Source organism: Rousettus aegyptiacus, unplaced genomic scaffold (assembly GCF_014176215.1).
Source record: "Rousettus aegyptiacus isolate mRouAeg1 unplaced genomic scaffold, mRouAeg1.p scaffold_m13_p_12, whole genome shotgun sequence".
NCBI lineage: Eukaryota > Metazoa > Chordata > Mammalia > Chiroptera > Pteropodidae > Rousettus > Rousettus aegyptiacus.
The window spans coordinates 86,326,600-86,353,665 of NW_023416287.1; the positions used below are offsets into that span (position 1 = coordinate 86,326,600).

The following is a 27,066-nucleotide window of genomic DNA, read 5'->3' on the forward strand; positions in this document are numbered from 1 at the left end:
AAATCATTACAACTAAGAGAATATTTTCCACAGCTGAACTGTATAGTATGATATACACTTCATTGTATAAACTTTGTTTTCTCTGGAGTTAATAATTATAATTTTTTCTCATTTTTGTTGCTTATTTCGTTTTCCCTAAGTATCCTTCTGATGGAGGGAGGGACATGACCCTTGATGATGGAAGGATGCGTTTGTCCCTCCAATAGGCTATTCACCTTAGAGAACTTCCAATGACCGGGATATTCCACTTTAGGATTAAACATGCTATTAACATGAAGGCCGGATGAGAACTGCTTGTAGGAATAATGTATAAGGTAAAGTCAGAAACACCATGTACTAATATTAAATAATAGCGAATGTCAACTCTGCGTGAAAAATAAAAATTAGAAAAGAAAAGCTTGTGACCATTGTCAAATTAAAAAAAGAAAGAAAAAGAAACAAGAAACACTACGTAAAGTAAAACCTTATTCCTCCTGGAACAGCCAGCTCACTTACCTCCCTCGCATCCAGGGACCCCCAGCTCCTCAAGCTTTCTCCCTCACTCTCTCCCCGGGGGCCGCCCCGATGCTCCCCTAGGATAGTGAAATTTACATGCTAGAATATGAAACCTTGAAGGTGAGGCTCTGCCATCCTCCTTGTTAGATACCAGAGTCGGAGGGGGAGGAGGAATCAAATGAACGACCATAAACAAAATCGGTGACTGAATTTGAAAAGCATACCTTGCCATATATAAAAATGCTGGTTGTATCTTAGTGTATGAGTATCTACATATACTATATGAAAATATCATGGGATGTTAACATCAAATTAAAGAAAATGTTGTGCTGGAATCTGATTTAATAAAGAAATATTCTATTTGGACTATTTTGAATTGAATCTGTAGCTCGTATTTTACCCATAGCCACTTTGAATTTGCTCTATAAAAGGCCTGAACAGAATTCCATCTTAATGACATTATTTAAAACTACCATGACCATCACGAAGGGAGTAGGGAGTGTCTGAGTCAGAGGCTTTATATTTCAGAGTAATGCAAGGAACTCTTTCAGACTCACCCAACCGGCTGCTAACTTCCTCTATGAAGAGAGTAAGGTAAATATTTCTGAAGCCCACAACTTAAAGTCTGGTCAGACACTTTGAATGAGAGAGAAAGGGAGAAATGAATGAATCATGGCTGCTTCTCTGTATCTGAGAGTCTAAACTCATCAAACATCAAAATCGTTGCCTGGTCCTGTTCTCAGCTTCTCTGTCTTGTGGCTTGTCTGTGGCTGACTTACTTGGTGTCACAGGGAGGATGGCAGGCACCATCCTGGACAGAGGACCAGAGCCCAGTTCAGCACTTCTGGTTCCATCTTCAGATGGAAAAAATAGCATTTGGGACGGTCTGGGAAAATCTAGATTCTACATTTCCAGTGTTCTTACTTAAGGCATTATGCGTTAAAATATACTAATTTTTGAGATTAGTATTGGACTCCGTTAATCGCACAATGAAGTGTTGTCTGATTAGGGATTTATCAAAATTTGAGATGACGTTTTTAATAGAGATGGAAAGATTTAAAAATGCATCTGTAGGGAAGTAACTATTATTACATTTAACTTATATGATAAGGATAAGAATTAAACATGTTCAATAGAAGTTTTCCATGTTTTCCTCCAATATGTGTATTTTGGTTTGGTAGATATAAGAGGCTTTTTTTTCTTTCCCCCTTTCAATAATGTACCATGAAATGCGATTATTTTTTTTTTGTATAGAAAAAATATTTTGACCAAATATTTAAGGCACATAATTTATCAATTAAGTATAATAACGTTGGGCCCATGAAATAATATCATTATACGTTTATGTTTTATTGAATGTGTTTTGTCCCTGGTTTTCCTTATGATTTATTTAAAAATTGTTTTTTTTCCTTTTTATTAGGCTTTAAAAATGTTCTAGTGAGAACATAGTTATTCTTTTGTTTTGACATAAATAGTAGGTTGACAACTGGAAGGAAGGGGTAAAATATTTCTTAGATTAAAATATACCATAAGTAAGCAAATAGATTTTAGGCTTCCGTGAATTTTTAGGTCCTCAAGTTTTCTGTTTGAGGTTTAAAAACCTTCATAAATTGTGTTAACTTGAAAATTATAAATTAATTACATATCTATCTATTAAGCTAAATTATTTATATAAGGGACATTTTTCGTGAAATGAAAAGTGAATCAAAAGCCAAGTTCTTAAGATATGAAAATAATTTTCCTTCATTGCTATGTCCAGAAGATGACATACAAGGTAATATCATACTGATATCTTTTCTGTAGATTAAAGTAATTTATTTTCCTTTTCACTTTTCCTTAGTTATTTAGTTAGGACCCAAATCATTAGGTATGAATTGATGGCTTGTTTGAATTTTGTTTATTTTTATTAGTGTTTTGTTTATATTTTAAAGAGTTGCTGTGAAAAGTAATTATAGGAAAAAGAAAAATATCTCAGTTTTGGTACCAAGTTAATATTCATTTATCTGTGACCTGATGAAAACCTGGGTGTAAAACAATTAAGCCAACCTCGAATGTGGTTGTCTATTTGCCAGTGGGATTCGGACTTCATATCAGATGAGAAGAAAAGAATCTTGCTTTCATTTCTGGAAACTACACTACACCTGCATAAAGATTATAAAGTCAATTATGTGAGGTGAACATACCTTTTGGTATTTATTTTCTAAGTGCATGTTTGTACACGAATGCTTAAAGATACATTATCTCATGCCGTTTATCATTTTAAAAGCCATCACCTGAGAATTCATAATGGTTTAGTAATGTCTCCGTTCATGTTTCTCTGTAATGATTATTTTTCTAGTGTGATTTCTCTGCCATAAAACTTACCGAAGTGACAAAAATATGTACTCGATTGCTTGCGTACACGAGATCCTTCGTAGCTTCTCTTCTCTTAATATGATTATAATTTTGTGGAAAGTCACCAGGATGATTAAAAGATTAAACAATTAAAATTTGTGATTCTTACTTAGAAAGTGATTTAAGAATGATTTTGAAAAGGTGTTTTCACTCCAGGGGGTAAAAATAGTAAAACAGCTTTGTAAAGCAACAAGATAAATTGGAGCCTGAGCAAAGAAAAATGTATCGAAAAGCATGTTCTTGTGCTTTGGGTTATGATACTACCATGTAGCTTCCAGACCGCAATGGACCAACAAGGCAGGTTCCCAAACAGGGTCATTTAAAAATCTTTCAGGTCCTCCTCCCCCCAAAAAATAATAATAATAAAGTAAATAAAGTAAAATCTTTCAGGTCTTATTTGAAAGATTCTAGTCCACATTATATCGAATATATTAAAATATACCCACAATCCTCCATGGTATATAATTTTTACCATAAATAGTTGGAAAGGATTATTACAATTTTGCATTTTTAAAAAATTTTGCATTGAAACTTACTTTTTAAAGAGTGATTAATTTTATTTACTATGATTTTCAGCAATCACTATAAAGTTTAGAGAACTGTTTCAAGAGAATCTAGCACACAATTTCTCCTTAAAATTAAGGGACTTTTTATGTTTACTATTCTTAACACAAAAATCATTTTATGCTTCAATTTCATGTATTTACTTGTATACTCACTAATTTCTAGCTTATGTTTTTATATTTTAGAAGCAATATTTACCTTTCAGATGTAAATGTAAAAGTTTGAGGGCCTCACCACCACCCGTATCATTCACTGCATTCTATAGGAAATCAATTAAAATTTTTTTTCTGCGCAGCTATTAAACGAACACAGATATTCTTTCTTGGCATAAAGGCTGTGGGGAATATAAATGATTTTCTCACTGGAGACATAACCGAGGCGTGAGACCTATAGGGAATCGAAAGTAGCAGAATTGGACCTACAGCCTCGTTTATGGCCTTGTCTTCAATGACGTTCTCACCACTTATAATTCCCAAGTGCATAATATTGGTTTCTCATATTTCGCTTTGGAAATGTCTAGTTTGTTACTTTTCAGGACGGAACAGATCATTACCATTTTCTAGAGAATAATTAATGTACTAGCTTTAATTCGTTGACCATCTACAATGGGTCAGGGATTCTATAGAGTCATTTCTCAATTTTTTTTTTAAAACTAAAGCTCCTATTCGATAAAATAGAAATTGAAAAATTGTTTTAATGTCACTTTTAATTTTGAGAGCCATTAAATTTTTGTGACCTCAACGAAGTCGACACAATGGTAATTTTAGAACATTCTGGTTTCAAACCACATGTCCCTCCCTCCTCCTGACCGTCTTCCTTTTCCACCCCATGCCCTGGTCTCCTGCCCCAAATGCCCTGATGCTGTGGTGTGGCTCTCCTTCAGGGGTAAGAGTGGAAGGACTCATGTTTTTCTGTCCTTTCAATTGATCATCTCACTGAATAAGACGAAACTTAAAAGCTCAGAGATGTTAAAGACTTGACCCAGGTCACATAACTATTAGCAACGGGATCCACGATTCTTGGAACCTGTCACATCATTGGAGATCATATCACAGACTCTTCAGGGGAATGATCTGGAGTATCCATGTTAATCTGCGTAGTCTGGGACAACCCTGATTATGGTATTGGGATCGGTTTGAGTATTGTGGAGAAAGGCTGTAAAGAAATACCAAAATGATTCCTGAAAAATTCCACGGTGGGGGGCAGCCCTCTGTTTCAAAAACATTATCAAGAATTTAAAGATAATCTCATTTTCATCCTGGATTCTAAATTTGCTATTATACCTTAGGTTCTCTGGTAAGAGATGGACCTTTGTGTTGGAAAGTAGTATGCATATTAATGATACATAATGTGGTAATCATAAAATGGTCTGAAAAGAATAAATATGCTTATAGGACCAGGGATGCATAATATTTGAAGTTAAGATGGTCCTAAAAAAGTTAGGATATACGATCGCTCTAAGAATGTGTATAGAGGCTACACTGGAGTTAAGGAAACAGTGTGTTAAATCTTCACATGTTATCATTTAAAAATTACTGATGATTTTGAAAACAAGGATGATAGCCTGTCTTATAAAATGCTTATTTTACGGCAAAGAGCACGTTTGCTCTATTTTCGGTTAGAAATGTGGGGCGATTTGAGAATACGCCCCATAAATGTGTCTGCTTAGGACTTGAAAATGGAACTATCGAGGGCCTCTGAAGATAGAAATACCACATCAGGAAGAAGTGAGAATCAATCCTGGGTGTAAACATGAGAACATAGGCAGAAACACATAAACATTGCACCAAAGAATATCAGTGTGAAAAAAAATATGAACGTTGCCCTTCCGGCCCTCGCCCTGAAGCTCGATGACTCAGTGTCTCCCTGTATGTCCCTGGCTCTCCTTGAGCAGCTGCCCCAGCGCCGGAGCTCAGAGTGACTCTGTCAGCAAGTGAGTTTGAACATGGGCTCTTTGAAAGGAAGATTTCTGCTTCCCTGAGCCCTCTGTCTCACTCAGAAGCAACCTCCACTGGTGTTCACAGCTACCAGTTGTGGGGACTTCTTTCTTTGCCCAGTTCTGGAACCCTGGACTGGCGAGCCCAGTGTGGGGTTGGGACCTCTTGCTCCTCAGGTAAGGGATGGGGCTCTGCATAACTCTCCTGATTCGTGACCGCCACACGTGGTTTTGAGACTGGGCCAACCAGGTGGTTTCACTTCTCCGCCCCTTTACCGATTTGAGGTGACTTCTTATTTTTGTCCCTAGTTGTAGGGGAAGTTTTTCTGTTCAACCAGACTTCAGGTGACTTCACGTGCTGGTTGCTCTGTAGTTTCATAATAATTTTGGTCCTGAGAGGAGGTAAACACAGCCTCTACCTTCTAGGTCATCTTGACTGGTCCCCTTAAATTTCCATTCTTACCTTTAAGAATTCCCAGAGTAAAAGAAGAAGGGAAACTTTTTCTTGTTACAGTATTCCAGATTGCTTTTCTTAATATAATTTTTAAAAAAATCATACTTACTGTTTTGATTTTTCTGATCAGCCTACTTAGAAGTAGAGAAGAGACCAGAGGGAAGAAGGGGACAATAATAATATTCTCTTTCACTTGTCTAGACCTTTATAGTTTACAAAACAGTTTCACATTAACAACACCTCATGTGTGAGATGGGTAAGACCTTTATATTACAGATACAGTAACTAAAACTCAGAGCAGATGCACAAGTGGCCCAAAGTCATGCAGTTAGTAAGAAGTAGCATTGGATCATCTCTTCTAGCCTGGTGTCATAAATTGCCTCTTTCTAATCGCTCTGTTTTTACTATGATATATATGAGTGTGTGTGTGTGTGTGTGTGTGTGTGTGTGTGTATTTTTTTCAAGTTCCAAATGCATGGAATAGTTGGTGCCAAGGAAGAGATTATCATGGGTGAAGTTAATGGGAGGGATAGGATTTATGGTTTTTCTTGGCCATTTTAACCTACGTCATGCCATCTCAATATGCCAAAACAAATTTCCTAATGATATGTGTGGAAAGGAGAGGAGATGAAATGCAGGAGAAGAGGTGATAAGGAAATGAGGCAAGAAAAGAGAGAAAAGACAGAGAATGAGAAAAAAGATAAAGATAGGAAGCTCTATTTTTCCATTTTGTCTACTGTCAATATTAAAAGCAATAACATTGACTGGGAGAGCTTGATTAGAATTCAAATCTTGGGGAGCTGTGTTTGCTGAAGCACCTTGCTTCGCAGAAGAAGAATGGAAGAAATTGCTTCAATGCATAATTCAGTTTATGGCAAACGTAAAAAGGACAGCTTCTCCACTTTGTGTGTGTGTGTGCGCGTGTGCGCACGTGTGTTGGTATGTGTGTGCGCACGTGTGTGTGGTGTGCATGTGTGTGTCTGTGTGTGTTTAAAGGCCTCTACAAATGCTCAGAACTCTTGGAGAAGTTTTGCTGTTTCTCCTCATTTAACTGTGAGAATAAAATAGTTTGGTCTTAAAAATGTGTGTGTGTGTGTTATCACCAGGTTGCCTGAGGAGATAGTTTTAGAGTGTTGGAAACAAGAATGCAGAACCAAAGAAACTTCTTCTTTTTGTTCTGAGTTAGTCGATGGTTACGTCCAAGGCCGAAGACATGAAGCTTTGAATTGAAAAAGTAAAAGAATATAAAAACCATCATATTAATTTCCTCGTTGTTCTCTAGGCCGCACTCCATTTCGCGATGGCCTCCCTTGCCACAGAAAATGCAGAATTTTGCTTCAACCTGTTCCGAGAGTTGGATAGCAATCATACGGATGGCAACATCTTCTTCTCCTCTCTGAGTATCTTCACCGCCCTGGCCATCATCCGCTTGGGAGCGCGGGACAATGCTGCTTCTCAGATGGATAAGGTCAGTTCTGGTTATGGCTTCTGCAATGAATCCTCAGGGCAAATTTTTGTCCCTGAGAGGATATTTTACTGCAACAGTCACATGTAAACGAAGACATCTCAGTGAGCCCCGCTCTGGATGTGAAGAGGGCACGGAGCTCACAGCATTGTGTTTCTTGGCTGGAACACAACAGATATAGTTCTAGAACTGCAGCTTTGGCCCTGTTCCTCAGTGCTGTGGTTCTTGAAGTGTGTTTCCCAGACCAGCTGCGTCAGCATTACTTGGAGGAGAACTTGCTAGAAATACAAAGGCTTGGGCTCCCAACTAACCTACTGAATCACACACCCTGGGGTTACAGCCCAGTGAACTGTGTTTTATTAAACTCTGCGGGTGCACACAAAATTCGAGAACCACTGCTTGAGTAGATAAGAAGGAGAAAGAAGAGCTCTGAGGAGGTACCAATGAGGTCCTAGTTTAAACAGTAGTGACCTGGGCACAAATGACATAATAGTTCATTGTCACCACCACCACTGTCACCACCATCTTCAGAAAGTGCTGACATGCTCTTGTAGAGTGCCCTGAGCCAGGCCACACAGGAAAGTGAAATGGTCACGCTTTTTCTCCTTTCTCTTAGGAATGTGTCATTGAAATTCAGTAGCAAAAAAAGCCAATGGGTCCAGACAGTACGTAGAGGCCATTGCCATCCCTTTCTGCCCACCGATTCCTCCACTATGTTAGTTCGTGAATGAATACACGAGGAAGCTTGTCCTGTTGTAACCTTTGACACCTAAGTACTTTTCGAAGATTATTTGTGTAGATCATTTAAGCTGGAATAATTCTTTTCTCTCCCTAGCTTTCTCTCTTTCAATATTTGTAGCTGGGGATAACCGCAGAGTCTAAGAATACCATTTTTCCAAGTGCTGGAGTGATTCACAACCCCAGTGCAGCGAGCAAATCATTTTAATGGGGTGATAGTAACAGCCAACCTCTCAGAACTTCACGTGTCAGGCTCCACAGATATCTTACTAGATACAATAACACAGAAGTAGGTAAGATTACCTTGATTTTATGCATGGGCGGCCATGCCATCTCTGTGCTGGTAATGGTAGAGCTGCAATTCAAACTCAGGGTGATCTCTTAAAGCGGAGTTTCTTAACCACAGTCCTACTGATGTTTTGGGCCAGATAATTCTTTGTTTTAAAGGGCTGTTCTGTGCAATGTGTGTAGGATGTTTAGTAGCATCACTGGGCTCTTCCCATGAGGCACCATCGGCACACTTCACCACAGTTGTGACAATCAAACGTGTGTCCAGCCACTGCCTTGTATCCCTCAGGGGTCAGAATCAACCCCCAGTTGAGAACCGTTTGCCCGAAAACTACCAAAAGGAAATGAAACCCAAAGAACATTATCGCAAAGCCTCAGTTATTTTGAAGTTAATATTTTGATAAATAAATATATAAAGGCATTGGAAAAAGTCTAGCAACTAATAAGAATGTATCCATTCATTAATAAAAATACATAATATTTTAGAGCCAAATGAGGCCACTTGGCATCATTGAAACAGAACGCTGGTCTGGGAGTTGGAAGATTAAATCCGAATTTTGGCCTTGGGAAAATGAGTTTATCTTTGTGGGCCTCGGCGTCCTTACCTGCAAACCTAGGGGGCCGATTTGCTGATATCCAATTAAAAAAAAATAGCTTAAAGATTGTTCCTATTCAGTATGTTAGACAATGATGTTTAGGCTCTGCACCTGTGACAAAAAGCGGGTCTTTAACACAACAGAAGACACAGTTGTTTCTTATTGGGCAATTTCAGGACAGGGACATTCTCTGGTTGTTGCTTTATTCATCTGCTGGTGTCTCTTCGCCCCTCGGGAGCCGGAGGAACCGGGCTCAGCCGCTCGGGGGTCCCAGTGAATCCAAACAGCTCCAGTCTGCTGGAGTCTCTTCTGTCATGGTCACTGCTCCGTCAGTACCTGTCAGGACTTTTGATAACTCGTGCTATTTCAACCACCTATAAGAAATGCGCAAGAGAAATGGCAACTACAGACACAAAAACATTCACATAATTTACTTGTACAGATTTTTAGTCCTCTGCAAAACACCTTCTTGGAAATACATTTTCAGCCCTGCCCACCCTGTCCCAATTAGTGTCTCTTTGCAATACCTGACACTTGACACTGTTGGTCACACATGTATATTTTAGATAAATCCACTCCTAATCGATTGGGTTAAAATTTATGACATCTACCTTTATGTTCCTTTTAAGAATAACCGTAGATCAACAACTTTTTTTTCTGATGCTCAAATGGTCACAGTTGGGCCAGTCCAAATCCCTTTAAATTTTTCCTTTTTAAAAGATCCTTCTAGACGTCTCTCAAATATCTTTGCTTACTGACAATAAGGTGTTCTAGACCAGACAGAGTGCAATAGAAAATCAAGAGTTGATTTCGAATTGCAGATCTGCCATTACTAGCACAGAGATGGCATGGCAACCCATCCCCAAAATCAGGGTAATGTTACCTATTTCTGTGTTAATCTGAGTGTAGAATAAGATACCTGTAGAGCTTATCCCAAAGCCTGCATAGTAACAATTATTAGAATAATGAGGTTGTGAGACCCATACTGGAAAAGACAAACCTAAAACTACTTAATTTCAAATAATTACAGGATCATGAATTATATCTCTGAAGTCCCAATTTAGCTTCATACTTCAGATTTCCTAGAGTCAATAAACTTCTCCCTTTAATGCCTCGGCGCCCACGTAGTCGGCCCTAATCTTGTGTCCCACTTGATTAAACAAAGTTTTTATTTTTTATTTGACCCTTTTCCATCCTTGTCCAGGTTTAATCAGTGAGAAATTATTAAATCACTCCCGAGAAGGAGCAAACTAAAATAAACACATTTCGTTTGCAGCCACTGATTGATTTATTAACTCTTGCGGTTTGTGATCCTGTCCCCAAGGAATCGTCTGTTTTAACCAAGTCAGCAGGGTAGCTGCATGTTTCTTTCCTGCCCTATATGCACGCACACACACACATGCACACATGCACACGTGTACACACACACACATACACAGCACACACATACGCACACACGCACGCATACATGCACGCACACACACACGCACGCACACACACACATGCACGCACGCTCACGTGCACACACACACATATACACAGCACACACATACGCACACACGCACACATACATGCACGCACACACGCACACACGCACTGAAGTCTCCGAGCCCTGCTTCGCCTCCTCGGGCCCCTTCTTGCTCAGCGCGGCGTGCTAACTGCTGTCCTTGTCCCCGTGTGCAGGTGCTTCACTTCAATGCCGTCTCAGGACATGGAAACTCCTCTAATGCTCAGGTAAAAACATGTTCCTTTAGAAAAAGAGACCATGAGACTAAATTTAGGAAAACGACCGTCTCGCCGACATATTTAATGCTGCTGTCTGTCCTTTTAAGGTGAAGGAACACATCTCATCAGACCTTCACGTACAACTTTTGATAATTTACTTGTTAATGATCAACTTACCAATATTTTACTTGCGTGTTGGCTGGATTTTGGCAAGATAGCGTGGAATTAAATGTTTCGCTTTTGTCGTTGATATTCACAGACAACTTAACAATTGTAAAATAAGTTCTTTAGTACACATATGAGGCAAATTTATTATCTTCTGTTAATAATTTTATTCTAAGGTTAATTTTTTAAAATAATGTATTAAGAAAGATATTTATTTATTGCTTTAAACTTTTTTCTCTTTTTGAAAATTTTATTTTAAATTTTAAAAAGTTAGACATTTATACGATCCATAAAGTGATCCTTCTCTTACCTTAGCATCCATCTGGCACTACGCAAACCCTTAATTATTTATTTATTTTAGTAAATCCTTTAACTAATTTTGATCTCGGACATTATTATGAGAAAGAGTAAAAAATTATTGATGTATGTGGCCTTGTTTGCTGCTTTTACAATGTTATTATTTTTCGATTCTTTTATGCATGTTTTATGTTCTATGTAAGAGTGTGCATATCTTTGCAGTCCAAGAATAAACTTTTATAAATCTTTTTAATAACAGCAAGGAATCCAATCTCAATTGAAAAGAGTTCTCTCCAACATAAACGCATTCCACAAGGACTACGATCTCAGCATTGCCAATGGTCTTTTTGTGGAAAAAGGGTTTGACATTCATCCGGTAAGTTCTGCCTCCTGTCTTAGAAGGTTATTGCTATTCTGATCTCAGTCTTGTTCCATCCAGCATCTGAACAAAGGCTTGCATCATTCTACTGAGCCATACAAGGCGATTGCTTTTTTGTCGTTGCTACTCATTCTCTTCCCAGGTGTCTTCAAAGTAGCATTACCCATTTTCAAAGTTCCAAGACAGAAGAGAATTTGTCCCCTGGCAGTGACGTGGAGCTGTAATTGGGGTGGGAAGAGCAGAAAGCCTATTAGGATTGTCCACAGGCAGCAGAGGACAAAGTCTGTCCCTTTCTCCTGTAAACTCTGTGTCTGCTGGGATAATTTGGGGACTCTCCAGTGCTGAGTTCACCTCCTGTTTTTCTCAGCTATGCCCTTTATTCTCTCCTTCCGACGCTAACTTACTCATCCTTTCAGTTTATGAAAGAGTTTCTGGTAAAAGGCACATCCGGATAAGGCCAGCAATGGCAAAGGACCAGCTCAGACTTGACACAGAGGTGGGGAATGGGTTCTCCTGGGGTCAGCAGACTAAATTTTAGGGTTACTCTATGCTGTTCGTATTACGAATTCATTCATCATAGTATTCTGCTTACCCAAAGACCAATGAGACCCAGAATGCACTCTATATGCTGCGAAGCTCAACCCATGCATCACCATGACAACCAGAAGCTGGTTAGTGCTATTTGAACAGACACAATGGCCACAATTCTCTGGGAAAGTTTTTTCCTTCCTTTTAATTTTCCATCTCAACTATAAAAGTCTGGGCTCATATTCCCTTGCATCTTTCCAGCTCTTTGTGTTCTGCCCAGCCATTATTGTGTCCTGTCTGTCACCCACTCAAATTCTTTGCTCCTTTCCAGCACCAACCACTCCCAAATCCGTTGGCATCCTGACAATTACGAAGCATTAGGCCACTTTGTTTATAAATCTTCCCGAAAGGATCCCGCACGAGCATCACAGGGGGCTTTTCCCTCCTATGTTCACCTTCACATTTTGTGTCCCTATTAACACGCATACTGCAGTGTCCCTGAGTGACCGTTCGCCCTCTTAAATTGGGAGTAGGCGTGCCTGCCATCACGCCGCTGTTTAGAGCAGAGCTCCGTGTACTGGCGCTCCGTGTTTGCGTGGAGCAGTGTACCCAGAAGCATGGTAAGGGCGAGATCTGATCAAGGACATGGAAAGTGGAGATGCTGAGAGTTCGGTGACTTGAGGAAGCTGACGATGCTGGCGGTGAAGTTTATAAAGCAGTTGATTCTTGCAAAAGCCGTGCACTTTATCTTCATTAAATGTGTGGGAAACTGAAGGTTAGCGTGTAGAATGCAAACGTCGGACTTCATCCACGTGTTTTAAATGTAACTAGTGCTCTTTCCACTACACCCTGATGACCGTTAGATATTTTCAAAAGTGAGAAATGAGCAGCATAGCCTAAGCATCACGATACTGTAATGGAGCTTCGATTAGCGAAAGCGATTTATTCTTTAATTTAAAAAAAGGAAAACAGAAATCTTGTTTCTTGGTCACAAAATGGGGAACTATCAGTTAGCCCCCTTTCCTTATAGTAACTCGCGTGATCAAAAATCTTTCATTCAACAACTCAGCCAGGTGACTGCCAAGATGCAGAGCACAGAGAAGAGCATCACCCAGGCCACTGAATGTGGAGGGCAATGCCCGACTTCTGGTGGGAAGAAGAGAGGACCACGGCCAATAAGAACACGAGAACTACTAGAGGAGTATTCTTTCCCAATCTGAAACCCTGCAGGGCTACATGTAATCACGGGGCCTCCGTAATGACCGAATCACGTATTCGTTTTTTCAAAGGCTGTAATGAAAAGGGCTCCGGTTTAAGAGCCAAGTTTACCTGCGTCCCAGCTCTGTCCCTTTATTGCTCTGGGTCCTTCAATAATCAGTTGATATGTCTGACTTCAGTTTCCTTATTGATAAAATGAGAGAATTATACTAAATAGTCTCTATGGCTCTAAACCTTTATGGTTTAACTTGTAATTTTGAATCTGCGATATGTATTGAAAATGAAAATTATGCATAGTTTTGCTGTGGCAGCTAAAACTAAAGTGCCACCAATGTACCACTTAAATTCAATATTTGACAACCATTTCCTGGGCACTGACCAAGTGCCAAGAGCCATGAAAGATACGGTGGGGATGCAGAGGTGAGTAAGGAATTCAATCTTGGCTTACCATTCAAAAACCAATAAATACAATTCACTACATTGAGAAATTAAAGGAGAAAGAACTTAATATCGATTCAATAGATGCAGAAAACAAAATTCTTACAAACTAGGAAGGACATTTGCTACATAAAATATTCTTGGTTAATACCAAATGTGTTTGTCCTAACACTAGGAAAGACAAGGAAGTTCTCTATAACATTTCCTTGACACTTATCTATATACAAAAAATCAGTTCCAAGTGGGTCATAGATATAAATGTGAATGGAGAAATAATAAAATGTTTAGAAGATAAATACAGATTATTCTTATAACCTTGGATAAGCAAAGATTTTTTAATCTTTGTTTTAGGATACATAAAGCACTAATCATATAGGATAAAGCAGACTGGATAAATGGCATTAGAAGTAAGAATTTATTTTCATTAAAGGACATCATAAAGAAAGTACCAAGGCAAACCACAGTGACAGAACATAACTGCAGTACATTTAAGCAATAAAACACTGATATCCAAAACCAAAAACTCCTTAAAAACAATAAGAAAAACACAAAGAGCTCAGCAGAAAATCTTGAATTGACATTTTTACAAAAGAACATATTTAAGTGGCCAATAGACGTATGGACAGTCAATCTCAATAGTTTTATTCTTTGTCATTTACATTTCATGTATCCGTTAAGGGACATAAGCAACAGTTCTTTAAGAAAATTGGCAAGACATACTAGCTGGACTAAGCAAATATATGCATCACACACACACACACACACACACACACACACACACACAGATGGACACACACAAATGCAAATTCTTGATGACCCAAAGCTCTATACTAGAATTTCCTAAAAGTGTTGACACCTTACACTTACGAACTTCCCTGGCCAGGGACTGCTTCTTAAAACTACTCTTTGTAACCAGTGTCAGAGTGGGTGGGTGGATGAATAGATGGACTAATCAGGAGATGAAAAGAGCCTTATTCACAGAAATTACACAAAAATTACAGAGGGAACCTCATCCTGCAAGCAGACAGTGGATAACTAACCAATCTTCATTATTAAGGTTGAAAATCCTATAAAATTGATCAGGATACCTTCTGACAATACATATGATTTGTAATGAATCTTGTTTTCCCCAGTTATGAAAATTTTCCCTCAAAATGTATATGTGTATATTTGCTGTATTGCTGTTGTATTGATAGATTGCCACAATTTTTTTTTATGAAAAATAATTAATATCTCCTGATCACCTATTATGTGCAAGGCAATGTACTAGGTGGTGAGAATACAATAATGAGTATCGTGTATATGACCCTGACTTCACGGGATTTACTGTCTTGTGAGGGGCTCGGGAAATCTCACATGTAAGTAAGATGCAGCATGATAACAGCTGGTCAGAAAAGGAAAGAGATCGAACCGTCAGAGGGCACAAGAGGGGCCCAGAGACGACGTCTTTCAAGGAGAGGCATCTATGCTTGGAACTAGAAAACGAGTAAGGCGTAACCATAACTATGGGACATTCCAGGTAGCAGGAATGCTGTTAACAAGCCTCCAGGGTGAGGACACATGGCACTTCTGAGGAGCTATCAGTAGTTGGGATGGCTAGAGAGCAGAGGGTGAGGGGAAGGTGGCTAGAAATGAAGGAGGTGGTGGGCAGATCAGCAGAGCCTTGCAGGCCAGGTGCAGGCATTTGGGCTTTATCACGAGCAGCCTTGAAGGGCGGTCAGTAGGAAGGGGATTACATAAGCAAGGTAGACTACCTAGGAAGCTGTTGAAGTATTTATGGTGAGAAAGCAGTGGTAAAACCAAGGGAGTGGGTATCACCTGTCATCTCTGTTAGTCTCCTCGGTCCATTTCAGATAAATTTAAGTTAAACCATGTGCTTGCTGTGCAAATTCAATTTCGAGTTCTCCAGCTTCCCTTTCAGACGTATTTTCATATTTCCAGCCATGTTTCCTCATCTTTGAGGCAAGAGTGAGACTTCGAGTAAGGTAGTGAGAATAAAAAGACAAATTCAAGAATCTATTTCTTACATGTTTAGTCAACGGTGATTTGTAAATACAAGAACTGTATATTATTTATAGAGATGTGTATTATTTATATTTATAGGACTATATTGAGTGCGCCAAAAAATTATACAATGCCAAAGTGGAATCTGTTGATTTTACAAATGCTTTAGGAGAAACCAGATATGATATTAATAAATGGATCGAAAATGAGACCAATGGTGAGTGTGATACCCAATTTATCTACAAGATTTGTCAGTTATATATGAATCTTGAGAACTGTCCACTTTAAAACTAGGACTCTTTTGCACATATAAGATTCTCTTAAGTCAAAGTAATGATCGCTGTTATTTAAAATTGCTTTCGTGTTTGTCTGCAGTAGTTTCGAGCAATCTTAATATAGTGCTTTATACTTTACAGAAGTCTTGTTTATTACATTATATTTTTTGATTGGAACATAATGTGAGACAAATAGATTTTATTATGGCCATTTCGTGACCTAGTGACGAGCCATGGTAATTTACTCAGTTATCCTCAATATCTCATACCTGGTTAGTGAGCAAGGCTAAGAGTAGTTTATAGGACATTATTTTCATTCTAAAGATCAATCTGATATTTTACTGTTCTTTCTTGGACTGAAGAATCTTGTTAAAATCTTGTTGATGACATCTCACTGTCTGAGAAATATATTTTCATATCATTGCTTTTTCTGAAGGTTGCATAGTTTGTCTTTAAGAATTCTTTTTATTTATCAAAATAATACATGTGGCACAGGAAGTACCTTCAGGAAAAAGTACTTCTCTTTATTAGTAAGTCTCTTTCAAAACCTAATGAATTATAGCTGATGTTTGGTTTAGTACAAACAAATAAGGAAATCTATTCATTGCTGTTTTGTAATCAACCAATTCCAAAGCTAACCATTCCTTTACCTAAGGCTTAGCCTCGATTTATGCTTTGAACAGTGTATGCGTATTTCCTGAGTCTGGCACTGTGTTAGAAACATGAGATGTGCTTTGTACTGTTAAATGAAAACATTCAATAGCACACAATTAGTCCTGGGAACAAGAATACAGTGTCACAATTTTCTTTCTGTTCATCGATTCATCATTGCATCATTAGGAGGTTACTTTGATCATTAGCCACTACATACTTCAAATAAGCTGTTCATAAGTCGAGAAAAAATGAAATTACTTTTGTAATAACTGAATGGATGCTATTTAGTGTTTAGTATTTGATGATATCAGATTACTAATACCTTTCCCTATTTAGACCAGTTATTCATTTCTGTTCCTTCCCTTTTCATGCAAATCTCTATATAAGTATTCTCATTTCGATAAGCACATGTACTCAATACTCATCTGGGGGAACATTTCAAATTCTGCCAATGTTCTAACAAACCCCCCAAGTGGCATCATACCCCTCATCCTCTTCTACCAGAGCCATTCTTTTGAAAGGCAAATCTGATCCATCATGACCATGTCCTTTCTTGTCTTCCAATGGATCCTGAACAATAAGTTTCCATTGCCTTCAGGAGAATCCAAAATTCTTCCCAGACATTTAGAGTTCTTCATTATTTGGCCTGGGCCTCCAACCACTCCAGCTTTGCTCTTTCTACAACATCGGAACGAGTTAGGGTTTCCCAAATACACTTTGCTATTCCAGGCATCTATGTCTTGGAATAAATAGTCCCAGCTTTAAAATAAGCTCTTCTTGTCCCCCCAGCTTGCCCTCCGCTCAAACAGGTGGCCCAGACAGAGATGAGCGCGTCTAAGCTGTGATCCCCGCAGGACACCGAGTGTGTGACTGTCACACCAGGATGCCACAACTGCACGTGGTTGTTGCCCACCCTGTTCTGAAGTGTGAACCCAGTGCCGGCATGGGCCATGTCTTTTGCTGCTGTGATCTGAGTATCCAGAATAGTGCAGAGCATTGAGCAAAATCTCTTGAATGTGGAAGGAAGGGAGGACTTAGATCTTTCAACAGAATGGGTTAAATTATACTTGCAGCGCTGCGGCCTCATCTATGAGATAGAGGCAATTCGGTGCCCACGAGCAGGAAGAGGATCTCCTGGATGGGAATCCTTTTGCCAGGTTTCCTCGTCATGTGACTTTGTACAACTTACCTAACCTTCTCCGCGACAGTGTCTCTAGCAGGAACCAGAAACAATCACAGTGCTTGCCTCACAGGGGTTTTGTGAGGATTAAATTGAAATTGCACATAAAGTGTTTAGAAAGTGCTGGACAGAGTAATTGCTCACAGATGACTACTAATATTATTATTAATATTATATGGGATAAGAAAAATATCCTTATCTCACCTTTAAATTATTAAAATTTAAATGAAATTTAAATTAATGGGTTTTTTTCTTAATTTATTTTTCAAAAGGCAAAATCAAGAACGTCGTTTCTGAAGACAGCATAAGCTCATCCGCGGTGATGTTGCTGGTGAATGCTGTATACTTCAAGGGCAAGTGGGAGTCAGCCTTCATCAAGAAAGAAACCATAAATTGCCGTTTCAAATCTCCCAAGGTATAAAAATCTATTTAACTTAGATGTTTGTTGTTGTTGTTTTGCCAATACTATTTTTTTTTTTTACAGAAATTGTGGTATTTATGTAGACACATGCTGGGTTCATCATTTCTTTACTCATTTAATCTACTGTATTAACAACGTTCTATAAAATAAACTTTCCATTTTCCTGCTAATGCGGGTTATGGAACACAACTGGAGGTGTCCTGTAAAATGATATTTCTGAAAATGTATTTGAAACTGAGAAAAGTAATAAAATAGGAATTTATTTTAAGATAGTTTAGTAAGCGGCTTATGTGAATAAAATATGAAAGAAAGTTTTATTTTTTTTGTGATTCTCACTGTGGGGTTCACAGTCAGAGTCATCTAATATCAATAATTTTTCCTGAGTCAAAGCAAAGATGTGTTTCCTTTTATAATGAAAAAAGTTATGCTTAATAAAATTATGCATTTTCAAGTATTGGTTATATCTGTTTCTTTATTATTTTTTGATATAAACCACCTTAACCAATCTTTATAAAACGTATTCTTGTGTTTCTTTTTTTTTAAACCAATTTGTACACAATAATCTTAGTATAGTAGAAACATCAAAGGCCTTTGAGTCAGAAACACTGCATTGGGGTCCTTGCTCTGCCTCACAGAAGCCCTCTTGTCTTAGGCAAGTCAACCACTATAGACCTCCCTATAAGTGAACTAAAGTGATTCCATTAACTCATCTCCAGTGTTCAAATGTCCAATCTTCTATGTTGAGGTAGAGAAATTCAGGTTTAATTTTTAAGCTTAGCTTTATTTATCAAGTGGAAAATGCTATCGAAATGTTCTTGCTGCATTTTCCCACATCAGAATTTTAAGACACAGGAGGGCTGAAAGCTGAGAGAAATCAAAGATCCCTGGATGGGTGAGGAGGCGGGGAAGGGAAGGCCACCTAGGCGGGCTGCATCCACAGGTATGGCTGGAGGAAGGTATCTGGGAGGCATGTGAGAGGAAGGAGACGAGTCGAACAGCCACTAGCATGACCCTTAGGCCGGCTGCAGTGACTGCCCCCTGCAGCCCGCACGGAGAGCAGCAGCCAGCCCTGCCTGGTGTCCATGGCTGCAGGGTCATTAAGGAGAGCCTTGCAAAGCAAGTTTACGATGCAGGTGTCTGTCTCTATGGGAACAAAGAGAGCGGTGTAGAAATATTTCGAAATTTGTATATGAAAAAATATATAATAAATCCTAATGAAAATGCAGCCTGTCTTGAGAGACATTATCTGTACAGTCGCAGCAGGAAGGCTCTTAGGAAGTACTAGAATGTTAGTGATGGGGCTGCGTGGTGAGAACAAAGTCTGGAAGTGAGGTCTCGCTCCCCACTCTTTCCCTCAGTGCCCCCCCCCCCCGGGAGACTGCACGTGTTGGTTCATTCCTTTCAATGAAGATCCACCATGCCTGTCTCCTGCATGGTTTGTGGGTTTTTATTTTTGGTTCATAGGCTGCGAAATCTATATCATTGATGTCAGTTCTGGTTCCATCACTTTAAAAATTGGTGAGGTGACCTCTTAGCTTCAGCCTTTTTCCATCATGGCTCAGCTGTGTCACTCCTCCCTTGCGCTGATATGGAAATGCCACATCCTGGCTGTGACGCGCCAGCCCCCGCTTGTACCGGGATTAGTTCAGCGGATCTGTCTCGCTAGCCAGGGACCCGTTTTCCTCCATGGCCCCAGGAGTGTTCTTTCTGAGGTTCGAACTCTCAGTCAAAAAAAGGACATCCTTTCCAGGGGGAGAACGGCCCTTGGTTCCAGCACAAATGATTGTCCCTTCCCCCCGCGAAGAACTTTCTGTACATATTCTAAGACAGGAAAGATGGCGGGTTGGCAGAATCATGATACCGTTCAGGAAAAAGATGGTTTATTAGACCCCTGTGGTGTTTCTAGGTCTACAAACTGTATCCTCAAGGTTAAAGCTACCGTGTTTCCCCCAGGTTAATTTAAGGGAAAATCAAATGTTTTGCAGGAATTAAAAAATCTTTTTACAAGACCTCATTCTTAAATTCCGTAACTTTTATGGGACTAGTCTGTATTTTACTTCTGATAAGCACAAAAATTTATAGCGTGGATTGTTTAATTGTAACGTTATTTAATAATTGTTAATTACCTATGATATAGACATTTTCGGATAAAACACGAAGTGCAAGGCAGTGTTCCTGGTGCTAGATACAATAACTCTCATAATCCTTACAATAATCATACGCAGTAGAGACCACTGTTACCCATTCAACAGAGGAGGAAATAGAGGCACAGAGAAGTAACTCGCCCAAGGCCACACAGCCTGGGAGTTTTAAACTCAGGTAGTTAAAGTCTGTGCTTTAACCATTAAGATGTGTGCCAGTGTAATCATTATTGGTAATATGTCAGAAAAAAAAAACAACACAAGATCAACTGAACAAAAACTGAAACATCCTTCTTACCGCACTTGGTCAATAAGTAAAATAAGGTGGGCTTATTAAAATGTTTTGTGACTTGACTTTCAGTGTCCCGGGAAACCAGTCCCCCTGATGTATCAAGAACGAAAATTCAATTTGTCTGTCATTCAGGACCCAAATATGCAAATTCTTCAACTCAAATATCATGGCGACATAAGCATGTACATCCTGCTGCCTGAGAATGACCTCTCCCAGGTAAGTTAACCACTGCCCCTCTTACTGCTGGGGAAGACTTTTAGGATGCTGTTAATTGTGTGTTCAGCCATCAACTCTAAGATTTCAAGTTGTTGGAATGTTAGAGACTTACTCACTTATCCATTCATTTGACAAATGTTTAAGGAGTATCTACTATGTGCCAGGCATTGTTATAGGTGTTGAGATTGCCTCACCTAAGTTGAGCATAATTTTAGTTAAAAAACTGTAAAATCAGATCCCTCTCAAATCTCAGCTATGGTGGAGAGAGGGCATGAGTTTAGATCTTCTTTGTCCTTGGCGATGAAAACTGTCTTTCATGTATTATTGAAATGTTGACAGACTAAGTATCTTCAGGCAGGACTGATATGGAGTTTTGAAGTCCTAGCCCTTTGAGAATTAAAATGTGTGGTCTCACTCTGTGCTGCTGTGTGTCTAGGGAAAACAGAGGTTAGAGACTTTGCTGTGACTGATGTAGCAAAAGCAACAGACCCGCACAGAGCAGGGGACAGACAGTGGTGGCCATGGAAGCCAGACGTCATCGCTATCGCTCAGATCCTGATATTTTTTCAACCCTCTGTCCTCTTCCCCACACTGTGACTTTGGCCACCTGAGTCTGCAGCCTGCAGTCCCAGAAGCCTGGATCTCATTTTCTTTTTCCGTACTTCCAATCAAAAGGACTATTCGTTGAGCCCTACTATGTGCCAAGCCGGCCATGTGCTCTGCGCTTCACTTATATTATCTCGTTTGACATGAACAGCAAGCGAAATGTCACCAAGTTGGCATTTTAAAATCTAAAGTGTGAAAATATAAAATATTGGTACTCATTAAATAAGTCACTTGATAATCTTTGTAACAATGAGATTTTTGCACACATCAATTACTTTAATTCAAATAATCTGCAATGACAGAAAAAGTAGCTCAGATAGGACAAGCGGCAGGTAGCTCAAAAGAAATTTGTTCTTACACGTATTGTCTGAATTTTCTTTTTCTGTAATAGACTGCTCTAATTGCGGACCAGATTAGTATAAGTCTACATATGTATTGAGTCCTACGTAACTAAATAATAAGGAGGCAGTTGGCTTCACAGTGGACTAAACGAGAAAACAATTCTAACTCAAAATAAAAGATTATTACAGATTAACCTCAAACTGGCTAATCGACACACAGAACATTTAAATGAGACTAAATTTGATTGTGTAAATTTAGATCCTCAACAAGAATACAGGTACGGTTAAATATCTGTGAAAACTCTGTTTAGGATCCCAGTGAGCCTAAATTTGAGAACAAATGCCCATACCTAAGATTCGTCAATGATGGGCATAAAACGTCTCTCCATTATAAGTCCGGAATCATCTTTGACCATTCTCAGGAGTTGGTGAATTTAATGTGTGAGCCATTTGAGGCAGCAGTGGTGATGAAGACAGAGACATGGGCTCCTGGCCGTGCACCTCAGCTCATCGCCGACTCTCTTGAGTTACAGTCATCCCATGTGTTGAGTAAGAGAGTCAATTCGAATCCAAGCCTCCCAGACTTGAGTGTTCTGGGAGACACTGATCCCCGAAGTCCTTGAGGCTGGAGCTCTGAGCTACTTGCCTCAGGTTATTTGGGGTTCTGTTGGTTTACTCCTGCAAGCTACACAAACATTGTCATTTTCTCTTTCTTTCGTGATGAAGAAATGGTCAGGAAACACTGTTTTAAATGACTGCTGAGTTCCTTTCTCCTTCTGATGATCTCTGATTCCCTAATTCCTTCACCTGTCCATTGTTCCATGTTGGCTAGGTGTGTTCATGCGTGGGCAGAGAACAGAAATGCCCTGAAATACAATTAAGTCACACCTTGTCATAGCAAAACAAATTAAACATGTGATTTATTAAAGAGTACTCGAACTATTTGTTTTAATCATGTCCCATTTCTAAAGTCTCCAGCACTCATTCACACACCTACACATAAATATAGTATCCAGGAGAGGATAATTATGGAAAACTATACATCTTCGCATTCCTCGTTTCATCTGTTTCTTAACCATACGGTTCTAAATTGCCTTTTAAATATTCTTACAGATTGAAAACAAACTGACCTTTCAGAATCTAATGAAATGGACCAATCCAAGAAAAATGAGCGCTCAGTATGTCAAAGTGTTTCTTCCCCAGTTCAAGATAGAGAGGAATTATGAAATCAAGCACAATTTAAAAGCCCTCGGGCTGAACGACATCTTTGCTGAGGCCAGGGCAGATTTCTCCGGCATGGCTTCGGGAGGTCGTCTGTACCTGTCGAAGCTGATGCACAAGTCATACATAGAGGTTACCGAGGACGGCACGGAGGCGGCGGCCATCTCAGAGAGCAACGTCGTAGAAAAGCTGCTCCCCGAATCGACGGTGTTCAGGGCTGACCACCCTTTCCTGTTCGTCATCAGGAAGAATGACATCATCTTGTTCAGCGGCAAAGTCTCTTGCCCTTGAACATCCAGGCGGTTTCTGTCATGATAGTCACAGCAACGTTGAGGGGACACTGCGAGTGGCTAGAGTTTAATGGGAAGCCCGTGGTGTTTCCTTTAATTTACTTCCTTCCGACACTGGTTAGCGGGTGATGCTGGTGACTTGACCCTTCTCAGACACCTGGTTGACTCTCCTGATCTTGTTCTTAGCATCTCTACCACCATCCTCCTCACCCATTTCTAATTTCATTGTCCTTCTACCCACACTCATTTCTTCCGGTCTCCTCCAGAGCCACGTGCACACAGATCTGGACATGGCACCTGGGATTTGTGGCGTGCTCCATTGGTAGCAACAATGTAGGAGCAGTCCTAGGGATCTTTTCTGAAACTCTATAGGTAGCCCAGATATTCTAGTTTTATCTTAAATGATCTAGGAAGTAAGCCCAGCTGTTAGGAATAAGTCTAAGGAATAACTTCTCCTTGTTGACCTGAGAAGGGCATTGGAGCCGAATTTAACACATCTAATGTGAAATCAATGTCTCACCTAAAAGTGAAAAAATATGGATTTTGGATTGGGGGGGTCGACCAAAATATTTCATTAATAACTTCAAGTGGATGTGTTTTGGCTTTTCCTTGATAAAGACTTAATGTGTATATAGTTTTTTCAAGTATCAAATACCTTTTAGCTGATGCCAGTTGTTATTTACAGTACATTATTTCATATGGTGTGTAGTTTACAAGTTTTTTCTCTATTTGTCAGAATAAAGAGATGAAACGTGGATGTGCAGTGTGATTGTTCTATGACCAATTGTGAGGCTACCAGCTCTTCCCTTGTTTTCTGTGCTAAAGGAGCGAGGGGAGAAAAAGAAAGAATATTTTAAAAATATAAATCAGATTTTGTTCAATGTTGTCAATTTATTACACATGAAAGTTACTTTTATAGCTACTTTCACAGGCTGATGAGCCAATTTGAAGCACTAGGATATAAATTCATAAGGGGAAAGGATTAGCATATGTGAATATTTATAGTAAGCCACAGGCATCTTTACAAAACAGATTAAGAATAAATTGAGACTCAGTAGACCATACTGAACTTACTCGTAACTTTGTAACTTGGCTCTGTAGTGATTAGCGCTAGGCCAGGAAGACACTCGATTTTCCACAAATATGGTGGAATCTGTGAATGTGGCATGAATGAGTGGATATGACATGACTTGAAAGATGTGGAAAAGCCTCTGACCAAAATAATTCCATCACTAACCCACCACTCCTCAGATGACTATGATGCCTTCCAGAGACCTTTACAGGGATTGCATTGAACTGCTATGCAATGGTATGCTTTTTGGGAGAAACTGATTTTTCTGATTAAGTTCGTTCCCACCTATTACCATTTGAAAATAACATACTCCTTGCCTCTTAACTTAGGTGGTAAAGACATGGGGGTGAGACACAGGGCTGACGCCCTGACGGCGGCCATGCAGTGCGGAAGCGTGGGCTCTCTTGCCTGCGGACCGGGTTCCCTGGGCAAGGCAGAAAGTCTCTGGTGGGACTCAAACTATATGATTACGTTTGGGTCATTTCCACTTTCAAGTGATTTTATTTGGCATTTTTCTCTTAATAATAAGCTTTCTGAGAGTTTATGTAATAATAATAATGTAGCTTTTTTAATAATAAAGTCTCCTAAGTATAAACTCTCCTTTATAATTTCTCTCCAACACATTCTGCACCCCTTCACTGACAGATCCTGCTCATCGACAGAGAAAAGCAGTATCTCCTGATGCTAAAGTTTCATTTATATGCTTATAGACAGACCTAGAATTTGCAACGATCCATGACTTGAATAACGGTCATTAGCTTAATCTTCCCTGTGGATACCAGCAGCGCGTTTAAGAAGAGAAAGCCCCAGAGGGAGCCGGTGACCAGCTGGCCTTCAGAATGTCACTGTGTCCTGGGACATTTCTTGATACTTCTTCTTTCTTCTTCCAATTCCTTGCCTATAGCTTTGTGAATCAAAGCAAGAACTCCGTTATATCTGAATTATGAGAATGCTTTAGTGAAACTAAAGTGACAAATCTTTTATAAATATTGAGGTTTATTGTTGGCTTATAATTTAAACAAATCCAAATAATATACCTCAATATACCCAGTGCATTGCGAGGGAGAGGAAAGGGAGCAGGATGGAAAGGGAAGTGTGGAGAGAAGACAAAAGTATTTTCTGGATATTTGAAAAACAATCTATTTTTAAATGTAAGATGTCTTTTGAAGTGTGCCTTTTCAGACAAGACCTGTTAATGCCGCTAAGAGTTTGACTGACAGGGTAGCTAAGGAACTATCACAATTTTCACGAGCCATCACAGGGGGGATACGTTTTATGCACGAGGCAGAGATGCTGTGGAAACATGCAGTAGGTGTTTCTAAGGATAGGAAGGCTTCCTGGAGGAAGTCATGGCCGTAGCTCCTACCTGGAGAAATGAGTAGAGTAAGAGGGAGGGGAGGAGAGGGAAGAGACTTCCAGGAGGGGCAGCATCCAGGGGTGAGGGGTTACGGACTCCTCTGAGAGCTGCAAGTGGGAGAGATGGATGTCGAGGGCAGAAGGGCAGCGGAAGGCGGGCTTGGAGGAGCGGGGGCGGGCTGCGCGGAGCCCTGTGTGCCTTGACCAGGAGTTTGCCTTTGTTCTTACCTTGGTGCAAAGGCTTCAAAGGGGACGCCTAAGGAGGGGAGTGACATTTTCAAGTTTGCTGACGCTACACACTGGGCTGGAATGTTACAGGACTGTTAACAGCGAGAACTGGGCGGTGGTCCAGCTGTAAAGTGATGGTGGCTGGGACCAGAGTGCACGCCCCAGGGGTGGACAGAAGCGTAGGAGGCTGGCGGCATTAAGAGGTGGCCCTGCTGGTCAGCACTTTGTGATCGATGAATGTGGGGGTCAAAGAACAGGACTTCTCAAGATTAAACTTGGCAGTCTTCTAGTGACAGTGACGTGAGCAGCTAAAGCAGGGACAGTAGATTCCAGAAAAAAGGGAAGGGCTGAACTGCAGGGCACCCATGTGAGACCACTGGACGTTTGTATTGTCAAGGTTCTTTACATTCTCGAGTAAAGGCTCCCTTTAAGAATCGGATTTTAAAGTATCATGATTGTGCATGTACAAGAATTTGTGTATATGATTTTAAGAAGTTCAAAGCTCTCTTGAATTCCATTCATAGATCCTCTAGGTTAAAAATCCTTGGCACATGAACCCAAATTAGGGCCTTCTGGATGGATGCCATTCATTACTGCTTAAAGAAGCAAATGTGAAAGCCATGGTCTATTAGACAAGTGCAGTTTCTGTGGAATTAGGGCTCTGGGGTGACCACATACAATGATCTGTCCCTCTAAACATCTAGGACAATAGGCAGGGACGCACACACCCTCACTCCTAGCCATTAATTAGAGTGTTCACAGACAAGGGACTTAATAGGCAGGAAGTAACTGAACACACCCAGCCTTCTCTTCACAAATAACCCTCAGGTTCTGTGAACAGCCATCTAGTGAGTTATTAACTGTTTTTTAAAGGGTCACTTGGGCAGCACCATTTATAGATGAATTGAAAATCTTCGACATTTTTCATTGTGATTCTCTTTTTTTTTCCTGGACTCCAAATCCTCCTCAGGACTGTATATGAGAGAAGTGAAATTCTCTGAGTTGGTGGAAATCTGATTCAAGGTACATTTCTTTGAGAATCTAGAGAAGATTTTGAGTCATTCAGAAGGTATTTTCTCCCCGGATCAG

The 27,066-nt window shown here is 39.8% G+C and overlaps 1 protein-coding gene across 1 annotated transcript; it reads left to right on the forward strand.

Annotated features, from left to right (window-relative positions):
• Window positions 1-1,049: 1,049 nt before the first annotated feature.
• SERPINB7 (serpin family B member 7) lies at window positions 1,050-24,145 on the forward strand. The gene is made up of 8 exons (XM_016118925.2): window positions 1,050-1,089; window positions 7,126-7,311; window positions 10,614-10,664; window positions 11,377-11,493; window positions 15,784-15,901; window positions 18,066-18,208; window positions 20,717-20,863; window positions 22,924-24,145. The coding sequence occupies exons 2-8, from the start codon at window positions 7,144-7,146 to the stop codon at window positions 23,320-23,322; spliced, it is 1,143 nt and encodes a 380-aa protein (XP_015974411.1). The 5' UTR covers window positions 1,050-1,089; window positions 7,126-7,143; the 3' UTR covers window positions 23,323-24,145.
• Window positions 24,146-27,066: the final 2,921 nt, after the last annotated feature.